The sequence below is a fragment of the Drosophila melanogaster genome, chromosome X (assembly GCF_000001215.4).
Source record: "Drosophila melanogaster chromosome X".
In the NCBI taxonomy this organism is placed as follows: domain Eukaryota; kingdom Metazoa; phylum Arthropoda; class Insecta; order Diptera; family Drosophilidae; genus Drosophila; species Drosophila melanogaster.
In genome coordinates this window covers 5,332,444-5,349,342 of record NC_004354.4, presented here as the reverse complement: position 1 = coordinate 5,349,342, position 16,899 = coordinate 5,332,444, and the positions used below count along the sequence as shown (strand labels likewise).

Sequence of the window (16,899 nt, the reverse complement as noted above, 5' to 3'; positions counted from 1 at the left end):
GTTACAATTGTAGCAAGTACATAAGTAGCTAATACTAACTACCATTTGTGGCATTTATTTAATCAATAACATGCCTTCATCACGGAATATTCAATGGCCAGCATAAGCTTGGCTACTTAAATTGATAATTTACTTTTACCTTGTTCAATAGCCAATCAAATACGATTGCTTAGCATAACAAATCACAGTAATCCAAGGTGGGAGTAACCTTATTACAACACCACAACACGGGGCATTAAGCCATCAATCGCCTTACAGCCGGGAGACGCACTGTACGTGTCGTACACCCCGTAAATCCAATGGCACCGATGTCAAAAGGACACACACACACACGCACACACAAGGCGATGGCCACGTGTGAATGTCCTCGTCGATGGTCAGAGGAAGCACCTCGGCTACGTACATACATTGAACGAGTCCATGGAGCACCGTGCTCCAGTGTGTCCCGGTCTCGGGTAGCCCCAGGTGACCCAGATGTCATGCGGCACTCAGCGTTAAAACATGGCCAGCAACGCAGCTTGGCCAATAACAATAAAGCCGAAAGGACCAAGGACCGAGGAGCATAGGAGCCCAGGACTTCGAACTACCATCGAGTAGTTAGTGCTGTCGCTTCGGCTTTTATTCAATCATCAATTGTTCGCCTTTCAGCGAAGTGAAAATGCTGGTTACGCAGTAATTAAGTGCCAATTGTTGGCTTTATCAATTCGCATCGATAGCGGGTTACGTCTGCGAGAGATTGGCATTTCCAGTATCGCATATATATATATCATTGGCAAGATAATTAAGATACATTTCGTACCCCCGTTTTGTATCTCATTCCCTTTCCACGATAGCCAAAGACGCGACAGCACTGAAACGAGGCCAATACAAATATAAGTTGAGGCGACACGGCCAGCAGAATTCTATTGTATATTGGCCGCTTCAGGTTTTCTGGTTTCAGGCTGTGGCCATTGAGACCTGACAGCGTTGTTTAATGGCCAACGGGCTGGACTGGGTTGGGCTCGTTTGGAAACCCTTCAATCCGCAGGATTCGCATTCACGTCCAGCTACTGAATGACGGTGGTATGGTGGACTGGTAACCAGGACGAGTAGACGTTCGCATGTACAGATAAAAATTTATTGCACAACTCAAAATCAGAGGCAGAGTGCCGAGTGGCCGAGTGCCTGAGTCCTTTGGCTTTTTAATGCCGGCACAGGAGCCAGGACCCTCTACATAAATTTCATTTGCAGGGCACACAAAATAAAAAAAAAAATAATAAAAAAAAAGAAGCAGGAAAATCGTTAACTTGGCCCTGTTTTATCCTGTGCCAGGAGTCCCACACAAAACATTATGCCCCCTGAGCTCCCCACAAGCCCCCCTTCCCGAAAACCAAAAAGAAAAAAAAAAAACAAAAAAACGAAAAACAGCTCACCTCAACAACATCGCCGACCTCGTTGCATTCGTCAAAAGCTCTGTGTTCACATTTCTGTTTTCCTTTATTTTTTTTTTTTTCGAGGAACGAAAACGAGTGAAAAATATGGGTAACAAAAAAAAATAATAATAATAGAAAGGATGCCACGGGCTGGCCAAAGTTGAGGGGTCACCCTCTAATTGCACGGAAACCCTGGTATTACGATTACAAAACCGGAAATCTCAACGCTTACCGTCCCTAAAACTGGCTTCTAATCTCAGTTTGGCTAGCAACTTTGACTTTTGACAATTTTGGCAAATGTCAAATGTTTTGCAGTTGCTGCAGTTGAATGTGGGCACAATGTTGCACGACATTTTGTTAGCTGGTAATTTTCAAGATTTAAGCACACCAAATACACTAGACAACCCTAGGTGTCCCCAACTGCTTGCCACTCGGCTGATGGCACAAGCACAAAAGGATGTTAAGCCACTTTAGCTGCAATCGTAGACTTTGTGCCAACTTAAATTGATTGAAACACTTGCCCAGAGCTAGCTTCAACTCCTCCAGCGTTGGCAAGCCTGACAACACAATCTACTTGCTACGGGCAACGCCGAAAAAGCAGTTTGCGAATCCTGACATTTTCGATATGGGTCTGACTTATCCCCCGGCCCCCCGGGGCCAAAAGTCCATCACAAAGTGTCCAAAGAACAGAGCAGGCAAACTCACAATATCTGATGGACAGCAGAGCAAGCCAAGCCAAGCCAAACCGAACCGAACCGAAACGAACCGAGCCAAGTTAATGAATCCATCAACGGCGACGGGAAAACCCTACTTACAATCGTGTGTCAGGCGTACCGCTATATTTAGGCCATATATAGTAGTCGTAGTAGTCGGGTGGAGTTTTTGCGTAAATCCCAATACGAAAGTGAGCCGGGAATGGCAAAGAAATTGTTTTGACAAGAAATTGACATCGCTATCCGAAAGTTGTCGGCACCTGTCAAGTTGGATGCCAGCGTTGTACCCACATCTACATCTACATCATATACTTGTACTTATGCATACCATATACCATATATATATATATAGCATATATACCATATATACCATATAGACATCAAACACACATCCCCCTTCCCGGAACGAGCTCAATATCTTGGCCATCTTGTGTGTAAAAACAATTACACATGCCTGAACATTTTTAATGGCCAAATGCGGGCGGTCTGCGGAGTGGATTCGAAATTCGGGGGTGGGGAGGGGGGGTGTCGGTACTGCGGCACTATGCTGAGTCATAAGCGATTCAACCGTTTTCCACATTTTCCCTTCTAATTGAGTGCGTACATACTTAACATATGCGCAGGTACAGTCCCGGTAAAAGTGGTAAGGCAGCGAAAGTGAGTTTCTAAGTAGAACTTGTCTTGTCGTGACCTTTGAACAATTGTATATACGAAATATATTGTTGCATACTTTCAGATACAATCATTAGTTTAATTCATCATTAGTTTAATTTAGTTAGCTGCTTAGACTGAAAAGCAACACTGCAAGTGCAAAACTAAAGTAGCCAATTCAAATTCGTTGGAAATTTAAGCAATATGCGCTACAATATTGTGGACACACGACAAAGGTTAATTTGCACTGCTATTATCCTGTCCGCAACTGTTTGCCTTTTGTGTACATGCTTATATAGACACATTAACATTGTTGGGCAAACAACAAAAAAGGCGCTTTTCCTTGGCGCCAAGTCGAAGCTGTTAATACCCTAAGACCATACCCCGCCACCCGCAACTCATCAGTGGCCCTCTTTAAGCTGCCAGGCTTTTGAAAAGGGTATTAGCCGGAGGGAAAATGGGGGGGTGGGGGTGAAATGGTGGGAAAAATGTGTGTTTTTGGGTCTGGGGCGGGAAATTCACTTGGATAGACAGACGGGGAAATTGAATAAGCGAAGCGTTGGCAATATGGATATTCGGGTTCATTGCTTTGACATTGATGAGACAGGACAAGGCTAGACACACACACACACACACAGAGGGCAAGGCTAGGGAAAGTTGGGCAGTGGGTGGTGCGGTTAACAAACACTCATACAGCTGCACACGCACACACACACACACACAAACGGACAGCTGGACTGCTGATGGACTTATGTAAATTGACTATGCGAACTGTTTAAATATTTGATCAATTTCCATGTCTCCTCGCGCATTGTATGCCGCAAAAATAAATGTATTTTTAAGTAGATGCAACCGCAACTTACACACATGCACACATATGCATAGATTGAATGCCATAAAGCACACACGGCAAACAAAAGTTTAAAAAACTAAATAAATGAATGTTGTAAAAATGTTGGTATATTGTTTTGTAATTATGTAATTTCTTGAAACTAAATGCATAGTTTTTTTTGGCATAAATACTCTTAATTTAGTTTAGAATGAGGTTTCTATATAGAAGCATTTTTCCAGTGCACAAGCAAAATCAATCAACGGAAAATGGACGCGTCAAAAATCAGCAAATGTGAAATACTCACCCGCCCACTGTGGCTACACCAACATCCCGCCCAATCGAGGTGAAAGGTTATGAGGGTCCTCTGGGCTCCTCTCCTCTCCTCTCCTCTCCTCCCCCCATCTGACTACCACCGCCCCCTCGAGAGCCGCAAGTAAATGAAGCGAATAAAAAAAAGAAGCGAAAAATGTAAAAGCGAGAAAGCAAAAGGCCGCTGGCAATCGATGAATTCATTTATGGTATGCACCAAAATCGTTCAAACAATTATCGATGTGAATAAAAGACGCCAGCTTTCTTGAGGCGAATTTTTCATGAATAACAGTATCTTGAGCAGTATTGAATTTTCGTTGCGGATTCATTAGAGAGTACCCGAAAAACTGTCCGCCAAACAAAATGTTCGATATTCACGGAACTCAAGTGGTGAATGGTGAAAAGGCGACTGAAGTTGGCCCAAGTGCTTTTTTTTTTTTTGCTTTTGGCCAAATTAATTATCGCTAACGAGATAACGATGTGTGTGTGTTCTGCTCCCCATTGGCCATTTTATCATCGATGTATTACCAGAAATTAATGCCAATATTTATGCGTGTTTTGGGCGATAAGTTAGTTAGCCGCAATCGGAAAAACTTACTAATCGCATTTGCATTTGAGGTATTACATTGCTAATATATCTTCAAAATGTGAAAAAAAAATGTTATAATTTTAATTTATTAATAATTAACTTTTTGAGTTTTTCGAGGAAGGCCAAGTATCTTGTGAGAAACAAAAGCAAATTGCTGCAATATGGAGCTCATTGAAAGGCGAAAGAAATTAAGAAATCAGAGATGATGACTCCTATATATAAATATATATATATATATAGATACTATATATATGTATGTGTATGTATATGTATGTGTGTGTGTGTACACATACACCCTCGCTGACGTCGAGTGAGTAAATCGTAATGAGTTTTGAAATGTACACCAGGACCGCTCGGTGTCATTACGGGGCGGAAAATGTGGAAAATGGGGCCTCCCATTAGCATTCAGTTGCCGTGTGGAGGGGGGGGGGGGGGGGTTGCTGGATATATAGTATAGTATATCCACCTCTGCAGTACCACAACCGACGAGGAATATCAAGAATATTGAACGGGATGGGTCTGGTTAATTGGAGCGCATGATTGATTACAGTTTCCATTAATTACGCTCACTTTGCTCGCTTTTCTGGTCATTAACCAAACGACAGGCGAGTTTCATCGAAAATCGGCGGGTTTGACTACTTTTGAAATGGTTTGAAAAGTTCAATGAAATAAATCAAGTTTCGATTGGGGATGCTATTTCAATATCCATTAGGACTACTTTAAGATTTTGCGACCCAGGGGAACGCATAGATATTGGAGTTCATGCCGAGAGAAAAATACTGGGAACCTGCGATTGGCATCTAGAGATCTGGGATCTATTTATGGCAAATTCTTGCATCTCAGGCATATTTCACATTCAACAACACCAATGCTCCCAAAAAAAACAAACAACAACAACACCAAATGAACACACAAGTGCATTGGGATGTACGTATGTATGTACATATATGTATATGTATGTATAGTATATCTGGGATATCTGGCATCGTTTATAGAAAGCGAAAGCGGCGACATCCAGGCGAAATGAGTTGCAAATAAACAAAAAAAAAGTTAAATATATTTAAAAGAAACCAAAGCAAAACGACAAACGAAAACGAAATTTCAGGGGAAAATGTGTAAAATTTGGTTGTGTTTTATTTTCAAACAAGTTTATTTGATGTATTTTTGGATAATAGGTTGGGGAATAAACACAATTGACATTTTATTTACAATAGATGGATGCTAAACTCGTAGTGTGTGTGTGTGTGTGTACATCAGGATTTTACGATCTTCGTTATTTACAATAAAAACAAGGAATGTCTAATTGGGGTTTTCGTGTGTACCGCCGCCTAGCCAATGGGTAATTGACAATGATTTCCATGCTGAAATTTCGAAATCTTTAGTGCCTTTTAGGCTGTAAAAGAGCTCGTTAACGATGAACATATTTCTTAGATCAAAGATTCTTGTTGATTTAACAACCCCTCGCTTAGCCAACTGTAGCTTTAAGTATCGAATGTAATGTAATTATCCTTTAATTTGAATAGTTTTGTTATCACGTTACGCATTTTACTTTTCAATATTCTAATCAAAGTAGCTTTTAATATATTTTTCGAATATCATTATAACTTCAATGCAAAAAGTTTCGTTTCAACTTCAAGTTCGCCCAGAAAGTGCTCTTAAAGTTGCCCCTTTTGCACTCAATTATTTATTTTTAGTTATGTTTTTGGGTTCGACCGCAAACTCAATTTGGTACTTCATGAATTTTGCATGTCCGTGAGTGAGTGCGTTGGTGAGCTGGGGGGAAAGTGCGGAAAAGTGCGGCGATGATGGGGTCTGGTCATTGTTTTACTGGAAAATCTCGTATTCCCTTTTTCCCAGGACTAAGGCGTGAGTCCTTATGCATTTGCATGACCGCAAGAAGGGCAGCTACACTGGCACTATTACTGTTTCGTTGGGGTCTCTCTTCTACTTGGTATCCGAAACGGGAGGTCCTGCTGGGTTCTTTAAGGTCCTTCCTCTGATTGCACAGCACTCGAAAGCTCCTGTTCGTTGCGGCTTGCGGTTGCTCAGCCAACTTGGCCTAATCTGCATATACTGCACGGCGAGCAAAAATGTCAAGTATTCCGTCTCCCGTTCGCCTTTGCAAAAAAAAAAAAACTCGAAAAAAAAGGAAAATTGACTTTTTAGGGGGGGAGGGATTACGGACCACCGAAAATCTATTCGAGTTCTTGTCGGTATGCCAAGTTGGCCTAATTTCCTGAGCCAAACTTTCGGTTCGTCTCTGCGATTCAGGCAATTTTTGGGAATATTTAACATGGCAGCGTGAATTTGTGATTTATTTATGAGTTTGCGGGCACTTTAAAGTTTGTTATGGGCAATTTTGGAAACCTTTCGAGATCTTTAGACTTACTAAGTTTTAAATTAGTGGTTGGACTGGAGTAATTTAATTTTGCCAAGTACTTGCAGTTGATTCAACCAATAGCAAGTCTACGAAAATGAGTTTTAAACAAGTTAAGCACCCTTCATCTATAATTTGCCACACTAGATACATACTTTTAATCCCTCTAATTTAGTCAGCAACTTTTGCTTTTTCCTTTCAAAACGTTCTTAATTACTTGCATTGAAGTTCTTAGCCTAATGAATTGCATTAGCTGAACTTTCTATCTATGTATCTATACAAGTTAACTGAGACTTTTCAACCTTTTATCTATTTACAAGTGTCCTTGACTTTTGTTTCGCATTTTTTCTGTTCATCTTGCGTACGAAGTTAAGTTGTTGGTTAATTGCAAGTTTCGACTGAAGTTTTCTTTCAGTCCACGTGTGCGTGTGTGTGTGTGTGCCTGTGTTCGTGAGTGGCCAACTGCAGCTGTGAGTTGAGGAATGTGCACGCATAACTCATTTAGCATTCCCTCTCGCTCCTCTTGCTTCTTCTCCTCCATTTGTTCATTGTCCCTTGTCCTTTTCTACCGCTACTTGCACTTTGCAGTTACAGTTATTATCGTTCGTGTCGGTATGCCAAGCGTTTCGGTTGCGTGTGTGTGTGTGCAGAAGGGTGCAGGCGGCATGTGTGTAGGTGTGTGCGTGTGTGCGGTGGTGTGCGTGTGTGTGTGTGTTAGTAAGCATAATACACTATCTTTGTTGTTGTTGTAGTGGTACCCACTTTGATATTTTGCGACGCCTTCCAGCAATGTTCGTTGCTTTCGTTGTTGTTGTTGCTTTGCTGGATCTTGTTATTGTTGTTGTAATGGCTCCTTTAGTTAATAGCTGGTCCCGCTGGTGTTGTTGTTGCTGTTGTTGTTGTTCGTGTGATAAAATCGGCAATATTTGGCACGCGCGTGTCACTGTGTTGGTATACAACGCAAATGCTGCTGCTGTTCGTCCATATTGCCATTTATGCACATGCATGTGTCTCCGTGTATGGATGTGTGTGCTTGTATATGTGTGAGCGCGCGCGACAAAGACGGAAAATTCGGTGGACTTATGTGTTGAGAAATTGCAGTTGATGTTGTTGCTGCTGCTGCTTCTTCTGCTGTTGCTGTCGCATTTGCATTTGTTGTCGAATTTGTAGCTGCTGCATTTTCTTTGGCATTTCCATTGGCCGCATTGGGCGCTTTTCTCTTTGCTTGCACTTGTTTTTTATTTGATATTTTTATTTTGTTTAACTATATATATATTAACTATAGAATAACAAGAAAAAAAAATAGATATGCATATTGTTTATATATAGATGGGCTGGCATCTATATATATATGTATACATGTAATTTTATGTGTGTACGACACCCACGAGACAACGGCGACGAACGGAGAGCATTCAACTCCACTGCTTGTCGAATTTGAACTACTTTGCGTGTTTTTTTATTTTATGAATTTTTGTTGGATGCATCTGTGCCTTGTCTATGCTGCTGCTCCTGACTTTTTTGTCGAAATGGGGTCGCTGCAAACTTTTGCAGCTTAAGTAGCCAACTTTGAGACTTTTCACACTGCCCTCGGGGAATTCGTACCCACCACTTAGTCTGAAAGTAACGGCTTAAGCCGCCGCTGATTGACAGCGATCCTGCTCTCCCACTCTCTTTCCGACACTCGCTCTCTTTTGCTATCTGGGGACCTGTCTACACGATCGGCGTTTTAAGCTTTATTCTTTTCGCAGGTTGGACTTCTTCGGATTCTCAGCCTAGTATGCATTATTTCTCTGGTATCTCTTTATTTTGCATTAAATCTGAGATCGTGAAAAAAGGTCCTTAAATTCCTCTCTCAGTTTCCTTTTTCAGATCTAAGCCCATTTTTCTCTCCCCTTTTGCTCCTTTAGCTTCAAGATCTCACTGTCTTTCCTTTGCTTTATCTTACTGTTTTTGAGATCTAAACGCTTGTCTCTTTTTCGTTGGCTGTTGTTGTTCGAGCACCTGAAGCTTACTGTATGCTCGTGTATGTGTGTGTGTGTGCCAGTGTGTGCGAGTGTTAAAGTTTTTGTGTTGTTTTTGCTGTTTTGTATTTTTTTTTTGTGGAGTGCGCGACGTAGAACTCTCAACACACAGACAGACAGACACAGCATATAACGGGACGGAGGGCGTCCGTCTCGCTTTCACGTTGATGTTTCCGTTAGTGTTGTTTGTGCGATACTGACTCAATTTGTTGCTCGGCAGCGTGTATATAGCGTGCTTCTTCTTACTCTCCGCTCGGCTGTCGGTCGGTTTGTCGCTCGGTCGCCCAGTCGCTCTCTCCCGCTTTCTCCCACTCCCTCTCCCGCTCAGCCGCTCTCTCTCCGCCGCTCTGTCGCACTTGTGGGCGGAGAGTCGTTTAGTCCACCCAGCGGCGGCGACAGTTAACTTTGTCTTTTTCACCGGGGGGGAAGAAGGGGGCGGTGTGTTGGTGGTTGGTGTGAAAAAGTTTCGGTTGTTTGATTGGAAGCGGCTGTTCCCGCCGCAGCTATATTTGGTTGTTAAAAGTTTCCTGGAAGAACGCACATTCCACGTCTCTGTTGATGGGTACAAATCATCAATCAAGCCAATTGCAGCTGGAGTTCCTCAAGGAAGCGTTCTTGGCCCAACCCTATACTCAGTTTTTGCTTCGGACATGCCTACTCACACACCAGTCACAGAGGTAGACGAAGAAGATGTGCTCATAGCCACCTACGCTGACGATACTGCTGTGCTCACGAAAAGTAAAAGTATCCTGGCTGCCACTTCTGGTCTACAGGAATACCTGGATGCATTCCAGCAATGGGCTGAGAACTGGAATGTGCGCATCAACGCCGAGAAGTGTGCCAATGTGACGTTCGCCAACCGAACAGGTAGCTGTCCGGGTGTCAGTCTGAATGGGAGACTGATCAGACACCATCAGGCTTATAAATACCTTGGTATTACCCTCGATAGGAAGCTCACCTTCAGCAGGCACATCACAAGTATTCAGCAAGCGTTCAGGACCAAGGTTGCTCGGATGTCTTGGCTCATTGCACCACGCAACAAACTGTCGCTTGGCTGCAAGGTCAATATTTACAAGTCCATATTGGCCCCCTGCCTGTTCTACGGCCTGCAGGTATACGGCATTGCTGCGAAGAGTCACCTTAATAAGATCCGGATCTTACAGGCGAAGACCTTAAGAAGAATTTCGGGGGCTCCTTGGTATATGAGAACAAGAGACATCGAACGCGACCTCAAGGTGCCCAAATTAGGAGACAAGCTCCAGAACATCGCCCAAAAATATATGGAAAGGCTTAATGTACACCCCAACAGCCTAGCAAGGAAGCTAGGAACTGCAGCTGTGGTCAATGCTGACCCTCGGACTAGAGTCAAAAGAAGACTCAAGCGACACCACCCTCATGACCTCCCTAACCTGGTTTTGACCTAGAAAGTCTTAGTTTTAAAATTCATTAGAATAATCAAATAAATAATAATTACTATGTTATATCAACTATTATAATTCTCCCTATCATTTTTAGGATTAAAAATCTGTTAGTCTTAAGTAACCAAGACACATTGTAAAATAAAATAATTTAAGCAGATCAAATTAAGTTGCCGCATGGGTAACAGTGCGTTGATCAAATAATAAAAACATCATCATATGTAAAAAAAAAAAAAAAAAAAAAAAAAAAAAAAAATTGATTGGAAGCGAAGAACCCCTAAAGGTATGCTATTTTTAGATTGCAACTTTCAAAATTCCTTGCCACAAAACCAAACAGTATCGACTAAACGCAATAAAAATTCCTATACACGATGAGTTAGCATTTGCCATGTGAAAAGTATACAAAATACACAAAAAACTGGGACTACACGGCGTATGCGTATTATTATTTTTGGTGAATTAACAAATACCCCCGTAGAGAAAACTCCCGTCGACGCCACTGAAAGACACTTGCCACTAGTGTGTCCCGAAAAGAAAAATAACAGCATACAAGTATAAAGACACTTCGTTGAGTGCATGGCAGCAGGACAAAAGAAATCGGAAAAGCGGGAAATCGGGAGTCGCAGCTCGGAGTTGAAAATGAAAACAGAAAACGGAGTTACAGAATCACACAAAATCCGAGTCAAAGTTGGTGACCCCGAGGCGCACAGGAGCGGTGTAATTGACGAGTATTTACCACTTACCTCTTTTTTTTGCACATCTCTCCTTGTCTCCATAAAGTTTAAACCAATTATCAACATTAATAGAATTCTTCGAAACATTTTATTTGGTTGAGAACATTTTACGGTTCATTTAATATGTGGAATTGCATATATTAAACTAATTACAGCTGGATCAACTGAAAATGAATGGAAGATTAGAACCCAACTGGCCATTTTCTTATGCTCTGCTTGAGCTGTAAGTATCCATTAAATTCATTAGAGTGCCTCGGCACTTGTCAGTTTTACTGCCACATTTCAGTTAACGAGAGTGTGAGAAAGCAGCCCGAAAGCACTTAACATTGACCTTAGGATAGTTAGACCTAAGATTCAACCTTAAATGCAAATCTATTGCACATATTAAAATATATAGTGGATCAAAGTGGTATAATAGAAAAGTTATAGTTCTTAGTGAAGTTTGCTGATGATTATAACTAGTGATCTACATATGTATATCAAACATACTAACGAATAGTCATAATCACTCGTTGCGATCGAACGACCTTAGCAGTTTTTCATTTCCTTCGTCACCACGTGGACGGCTGTCCACAGTGATATAGGTTTATATTTTCAGGTATATCCTTGTCGATTCCCTTGAGAACGCCGAATCGCTGCCTATAACTCGAAGGGTTAGTGGGTCAGGTTCAGGTCCGGCCCTGTTGGTTGCCATACAACTCCTCGCTCCCGAACTCGATATCATAGTCGTTGTAGTATTCGTATTCGGTTACAGATTCGGACCACGATTCGGGTTCGGAATCGGGGTCTCCAGAGTAGGGTTCCGTTGCGTCATCGGCGTTTGTTTGCTGCCACCTTTTAATGGTGGGTAGATTGGTGGGCTGGTGGGCTGTTAGGTTGTTAGGTTGGTGGTTCACTGGGTCGCTGGGTGGGTCAAAGGGAACGAGACCGCGAGGGGCGGTGCACTGTTGAGGTAGCTGCGTGGTAATGGTGAATTTATGGTTCTGTGGGCGGGAACAGATGGTAGCGAAAGGGGGGGGGGGGGGGGTTAGAATGGAGCCACGCTCCCGGTGGTTGTTGATGCCTTGTTTTTGTAATTCCCATTCACATTGTATTTCCCCCCCATTCTTCGCGTTTTCGTCGTTTTTGTTTCTTGTGTGTTTCTGCCGCTTTTTGTTTTGTATGCGTTTTTGGTTACAGCTCGAAACTGGCACGAGTCAACTTTTATCGCACAATACACACACACATGCCACTCAAGCGCACACACACACACACGCACGCACACGCACAGTGGTGGGCGAAATTATAGCAATCGCTAATTAAATAAGTTAAGCGACCACTAAGCACAAAACAATGCTAATATATGGATGAAATGCCAAACGATTTCCGTTAGCATATTAAAATGGTAATGTGCCCATTGTGACTTATATAATAGTTGCTATAATATTGTTATAATATGCCGGAAATACCCAGCTAATTCTATGGCAATCGAAATATTCACCATAAGACTAAGGTAGTTAGTCACTACTAGAATTTTGAACGCTGGTGTCAAATGGGCAGACACACACATGGACATTGATTTGGCATTTGTTTTCGCAGGCCCGCTTTTGACTTAATGCCACAATTATTATTGCAAAAACACAACAGCCCAAAAGGAAAACAACGCACAAAACAGGTAACATAAACTAAAAAGCTTTTATTTTCCAGGTGTGCATCCAGGTGTGGGCATCGAAAACTAAATGCCAGAGCCCATAAGCCCAGAGATTTCGGTTGGCCAAGGACTATGCGGAATGAAAGCTGACAATTTCGTTTGGAGGCTATGCGATATCCCTAACCTGTCCGAACTCCATTACACACACATGATATATAAATATATATATGTGTATATGTATGAAAGTATATATGAGGTATATTGATTTGTGTTGGTGGTAAACAGGTATATACCCCCTCCCTTCTTCGCTCGCCAGCCCATTAAAATTGGGAGAATTTCTGTACATGCATAATTTATAAAAACCCGTTTGACTAAATAGTTGCCACCGAAACGAAGTTATTCAAGCGAAATAAGTTTGAGGCAACTTCGGCCAACAGAAGCGGCAAAAAGGTATCCAAAAATAAACGGAGACAAAAACAAAAAAAAACACACACAAATACAAAAAAAGGGATCAATAGGTTTTGTGGCAAGATGGGGGTGCCTCAGATTTTGGGATGACATCAATGACCGACCGGTAATCTTTCGATAGAAAATTGAATAATATTTGCCCGAAGCGCAGATATACATATATTATGCTATTATCTAAACTTGATCATCTCCTCGCCGTGCCCGGAAATATATAAATGTATATATCACCTGTCCCATTCGAAAAACCCATCGAAGTAACAAATTGTATGTATGGCCCATCGATTAATACAAGTCCCGTGAATGAAATGATGGACGCATTGGTCGGTATGGAAATGCTCGATTATTGGGGACCGGCGACATTACGTACCATCCGAAAATTGGAGCACATTAATCAAACCAATTAATAGCAATCGGAAAAAGGTCAAACCGTGGGCTCGTGACGCAGCAACAGGAGCGAAATTAGTGGGCTGCAGGTTGCTCCTTGGGAATCGTGTGTACGGGTATACGGGTGTACGGGTGTAACTTCAGCATTAACCCTACTAATTTTCAAAATGGAAATGCCTTCATTTGGAGGTCGGATTCGAAGCGTGGGCAGGTGGCAGGGGGCGGGGGGCAGGGCCCAGGCGAAAATGATTAACGAACCAGCTTGCGACAGACAGCATATAATAATTTATTGATACCACGCACACACACTCACGCATTCTCGCACACTGGCGCACACAAAGGACCCTCGCAGGACCTCCCTAGTTCACTAATACTGTGGCCCAATCGCCCAGCAGGTGACTCCGTGGTCAAGGCTCTGTTACCGTACAAGTTCTACGCGGACCCAACAGCTAGTTGGCTGGCTTCCTGTTGTCCACACTGCGAGAAATTCTTGTTGAGTTCGGTACCAAAAATGTGGGAAATATATAAAATAGTATTCTGCGGCAGCAGGGATGATCTTCTCCAACTGATTTGTATTGAACAACATGGCGTATACGTAACATTTTTTTAAGTGTTTTATATCAACATGGATTATCATCTCTTAATGCTTTGCGATATTTATGTTCTATTTTAAATCCACAGGAAGGCTCCGCATTCGCAAATTTGTACTGAACAACGTGGCGTATACGTAATATTTATGTTTCATTAGTAGATAGATGTTTTATATCAATGGATAAACTTTTCCCACTCATTTGTGACATTTCTGCTCTATACTAAGGTAATTTTAATCTCAACATGGATGAACTTCTTCCACTGCTTTGTTCTAAACAACGTGGCGTATACGTAACATGTATGTTGGTGTGTCTTGTCACATGAGGGACGTCACACACACACACACGTGTAGTTGGAAAATCGGTGACCTACAAAACATTTAATCGTTGCCAACGGCCAAAAAGTTTTCGGTTACTTTCGGCCGGTGGCTTCCTTCCCACATTTTGTGGTGACCATCTTCTACGGGGTCGGCTTTCGGGAATCCGGAATTTCGGGCGCCGAGCTGAACGACACGCACGTGTTCTTCGTCCAAGGACTCGCGGACCGTGGAACTCTGAGGGCATCTGAACCCGCCGGCCAAAGAACCCAGCCCACATTCGTCCACCTCCCATCAACAGATAGTGGTAGTACAACGAAAAATCACCAAGTAAACGCTTGTTGGGGGTTTTGAGTTTAGCTTTGCGATAAACAGTGTTTAATTGTAGTTGTTGTTGTAGTTTTCTTTTGTCAATTTTTTTTTTTTTTTTTTTTTTGATTTTTTTACATATCTTATACACAACATTTAGTCGAGAGATGAACTTAAGTGTTAGGCTTGAATTGAACGTAGAGTTTAGGATATAGTACAAACTAGTTTAAGATGATGCGAACAATCCCAATCGTAGAGCTGTTCGAACCTCGAAAGTATGTCATTTCGAATGGAAGGAGGAATGGAAGGAGGGGTATAGATGAGTTCTTTGGTTGAGTGGTCCGTTGCCGGTGGTTTCAAGTATGAGTATAAGACACAATTCATTGCATTCTGTGGATGATAGAGATCGATCGGTTTGGATCGTTTGGAACAAAGTGTACTCTATATATATGCGATAGGTATCAATAAATTGAGTAAACTGCTTCGTTTTTGGCACGCCTCAAACGCCCTCACAGACTCACAGACAGACCGTTTATTATAAAGCTGAACATGTTTCAAGGGAAGTGAAGGTACACACACACACACACACACTCATTACGGAAAATCGGCTATACATATTGTATCATATCTACAATTGTATATATATAGTACTCATTATGTGGCTCAATCTAAACATCGACAACCATTTTCTTGTGAATATCGGTATTGCCCACCACCGAGCAGAATTCATCGAACGATATCTTGCCATCCTCGTCCTTGTCCGCAAAGCAAATGGTCTTGTCCACGATCTGCTGCAGCTGTGTGTCCTTCAGATTGTTGCCCACCATCATCTTGAGCACCTGGAAGAGTTCCCCGTTCGAGATGTAGCCATCATTGTCCATATCATAGATGCGGAAGGCGAATCGCAGCTTGGACAGCTTATCGCCGCGCACGCTAAACTGCGACACTCCCTGGATAAACTCCTTGAAGTCCACCTCCCCGTTTCCATCCGCATCGAAGATATCGATAACCCGCTGCACCAGCGGATTCTGCTGCAATTCCGGCAGCGACATGAACTCATCTATGCTCAGCGCACCCGAGTTGTCCAGATCCAGCTTGCGGAATCGCTTGCCCAGCCTACGGATCTCGTCCGCATCGAAGTTGGAACACATGTCCATGGGCAGGGAGGTCTCGTTACCCATGCTGGCCTTTGGTTACTTAGTTCTCTGGTCTAGATCTGCGAATGGAACGCAAGCGTTAGAAGGCAGGGCATTCTGCTCTACGGAGAAAAAGATGATTCCAAATGAATTTCGATAATAAAAAAAAATATATCATCAGAGAATTGAGGAACATTTGAGTTACCAATGAGAAAAATTAGAAGGATATTCGGTATGTGCAAAAACTGATGCATACTCCCAGGCTGCCCAATGTTCCACTTCTCACTGAATAGCTTCGAAATCATTTGGATTGCACTTTTTCTCAGCGTTTTCAGCACGACTTTCTTACCCAAAATTTTTGTTGTTAATAACTCAATTTTTCAACGACTGGCACGCTCTAAAAAAAAAAAGGGGGGGTGAAGTGCAAGTTAGCAGCATACTTTTAATTATGGCTCAATCGTATCGATTTTTCCAAATTCCACAACTTTTCACCACTCGTTTTCGCTTCAGCAAGGTTGGAGTGGAATCTCTGCAGTGGCACAAATCCGGATGGAACTGCGTTGGCCAGGATGCTTGGGTGAATCGCATTGCGAAAACGCAAGTGGTAGCCATAGATATTTACCATAAATAAACAATAGTTGCGCTGGATTGTTAAATTCCCAAAAAAAAAGCTCTCTACTCGCTCGACAGCAAATACACGACTGCAGGCGAGTGAGAGAGTTTTCACCGTTAGCTCTCGCCAACGAGTGGGAGAGCGCGGAGAGCGCAGCTGTCAAAAGCGGACAGCTGTTGCTTTTCCACCTGTTTTTTTTTTTGTTCTTTTCGGGGGCTGCAAATTGGTTTTCCACTTGTGCACTTTCGCTATCTTTTTAGTCTTTTTAATGCATAGTTTTGGGCGTAAACGGGTTTTCTTCGCTTAACCATAGCATGCCTATGGGTGGAAAGTCCTTGTAGTACCGTGCTATGCGTTAGTACATTTTTTGTGAATTTCTGCTAGAGATGGACC

General features: G+C 42.4%; 2 protein-coding genes across 10 annotated transcripts in view, besides 1 other annotated feature; both read right to left on the bottom strand.

Annotated features, from left to right (window-relative positions):
- The window catches only part of SK (small conductance calcium-activated potassium channel), a gene marked incomplete at its 5' end in the record, with an annotated part of 64,903 nt that extends 55,796 nt beyond the window's left edge, over window positions 1-9,107 (bottom strand). For all 8 annotated transcript variants that reach the window (NM_206631.4, NM_001272324.2, NM_001272323.2 and 5 more), the window contains 2 exons: window positions 7,646-8,162; window positions 9,022-9,107. The remainder of the gene's footprint in view (window positions 1-7,645; window positions 8,163-9,021) is intronic.
- Window positions 9,108-9,388: 281 nt separating this feature from the next.
- Window positions 9,389-10,561: a mobile genetic element.
- Window positions 10,562-14,893: 4,332 nt separating this feature from the next.
- On the bottom strand, window positions 14,894-16,844 carry CanB (Calcineurin B). Of its 2 annotated transcripts, none has more exons than NM_001258602.1 (3): window positions 16,825-16,844; window positions 16,243-16,290; window positions 14,894-15,973 (listed from the first exon to the last, which is right to left on the bottom strand). In NM_001258602.1, the coding sequence occupies exon 3, from the start codon at window positions 15,936-15,938 to the stop codon at window positions 15,426-15,428; it is 513 nt and encodes a 170-aa protein (NP_001245531.1). In that variant the 5' UTR covers window positions 15,939-15,973; window positions 16,243-16,290; window positions 16,825-16,844; the 3' UTR covers window positions 14,894-15,425. The 2 variants fall into 2 exon arrangements, with proteins under 2 accessions (NP_001245531.1, NP_524741.1); NM_080002.4 differs by lacking the exon at window positions 16,825-16,844 and adding an exon at window positions 16,516-16,601.
- Window positions 16,845-16,899: the final 55 nt, after the last annotated feature.

Excerpts from the sequence above, each read along its gene's own strand:
- CanB (NM_001258602.1), bottom strand. The coding sequence starts at position 15,938 with ATGGGTAACGAGACCTCCCTGCCCATGGACATGTGTTCCAACTTCGAT.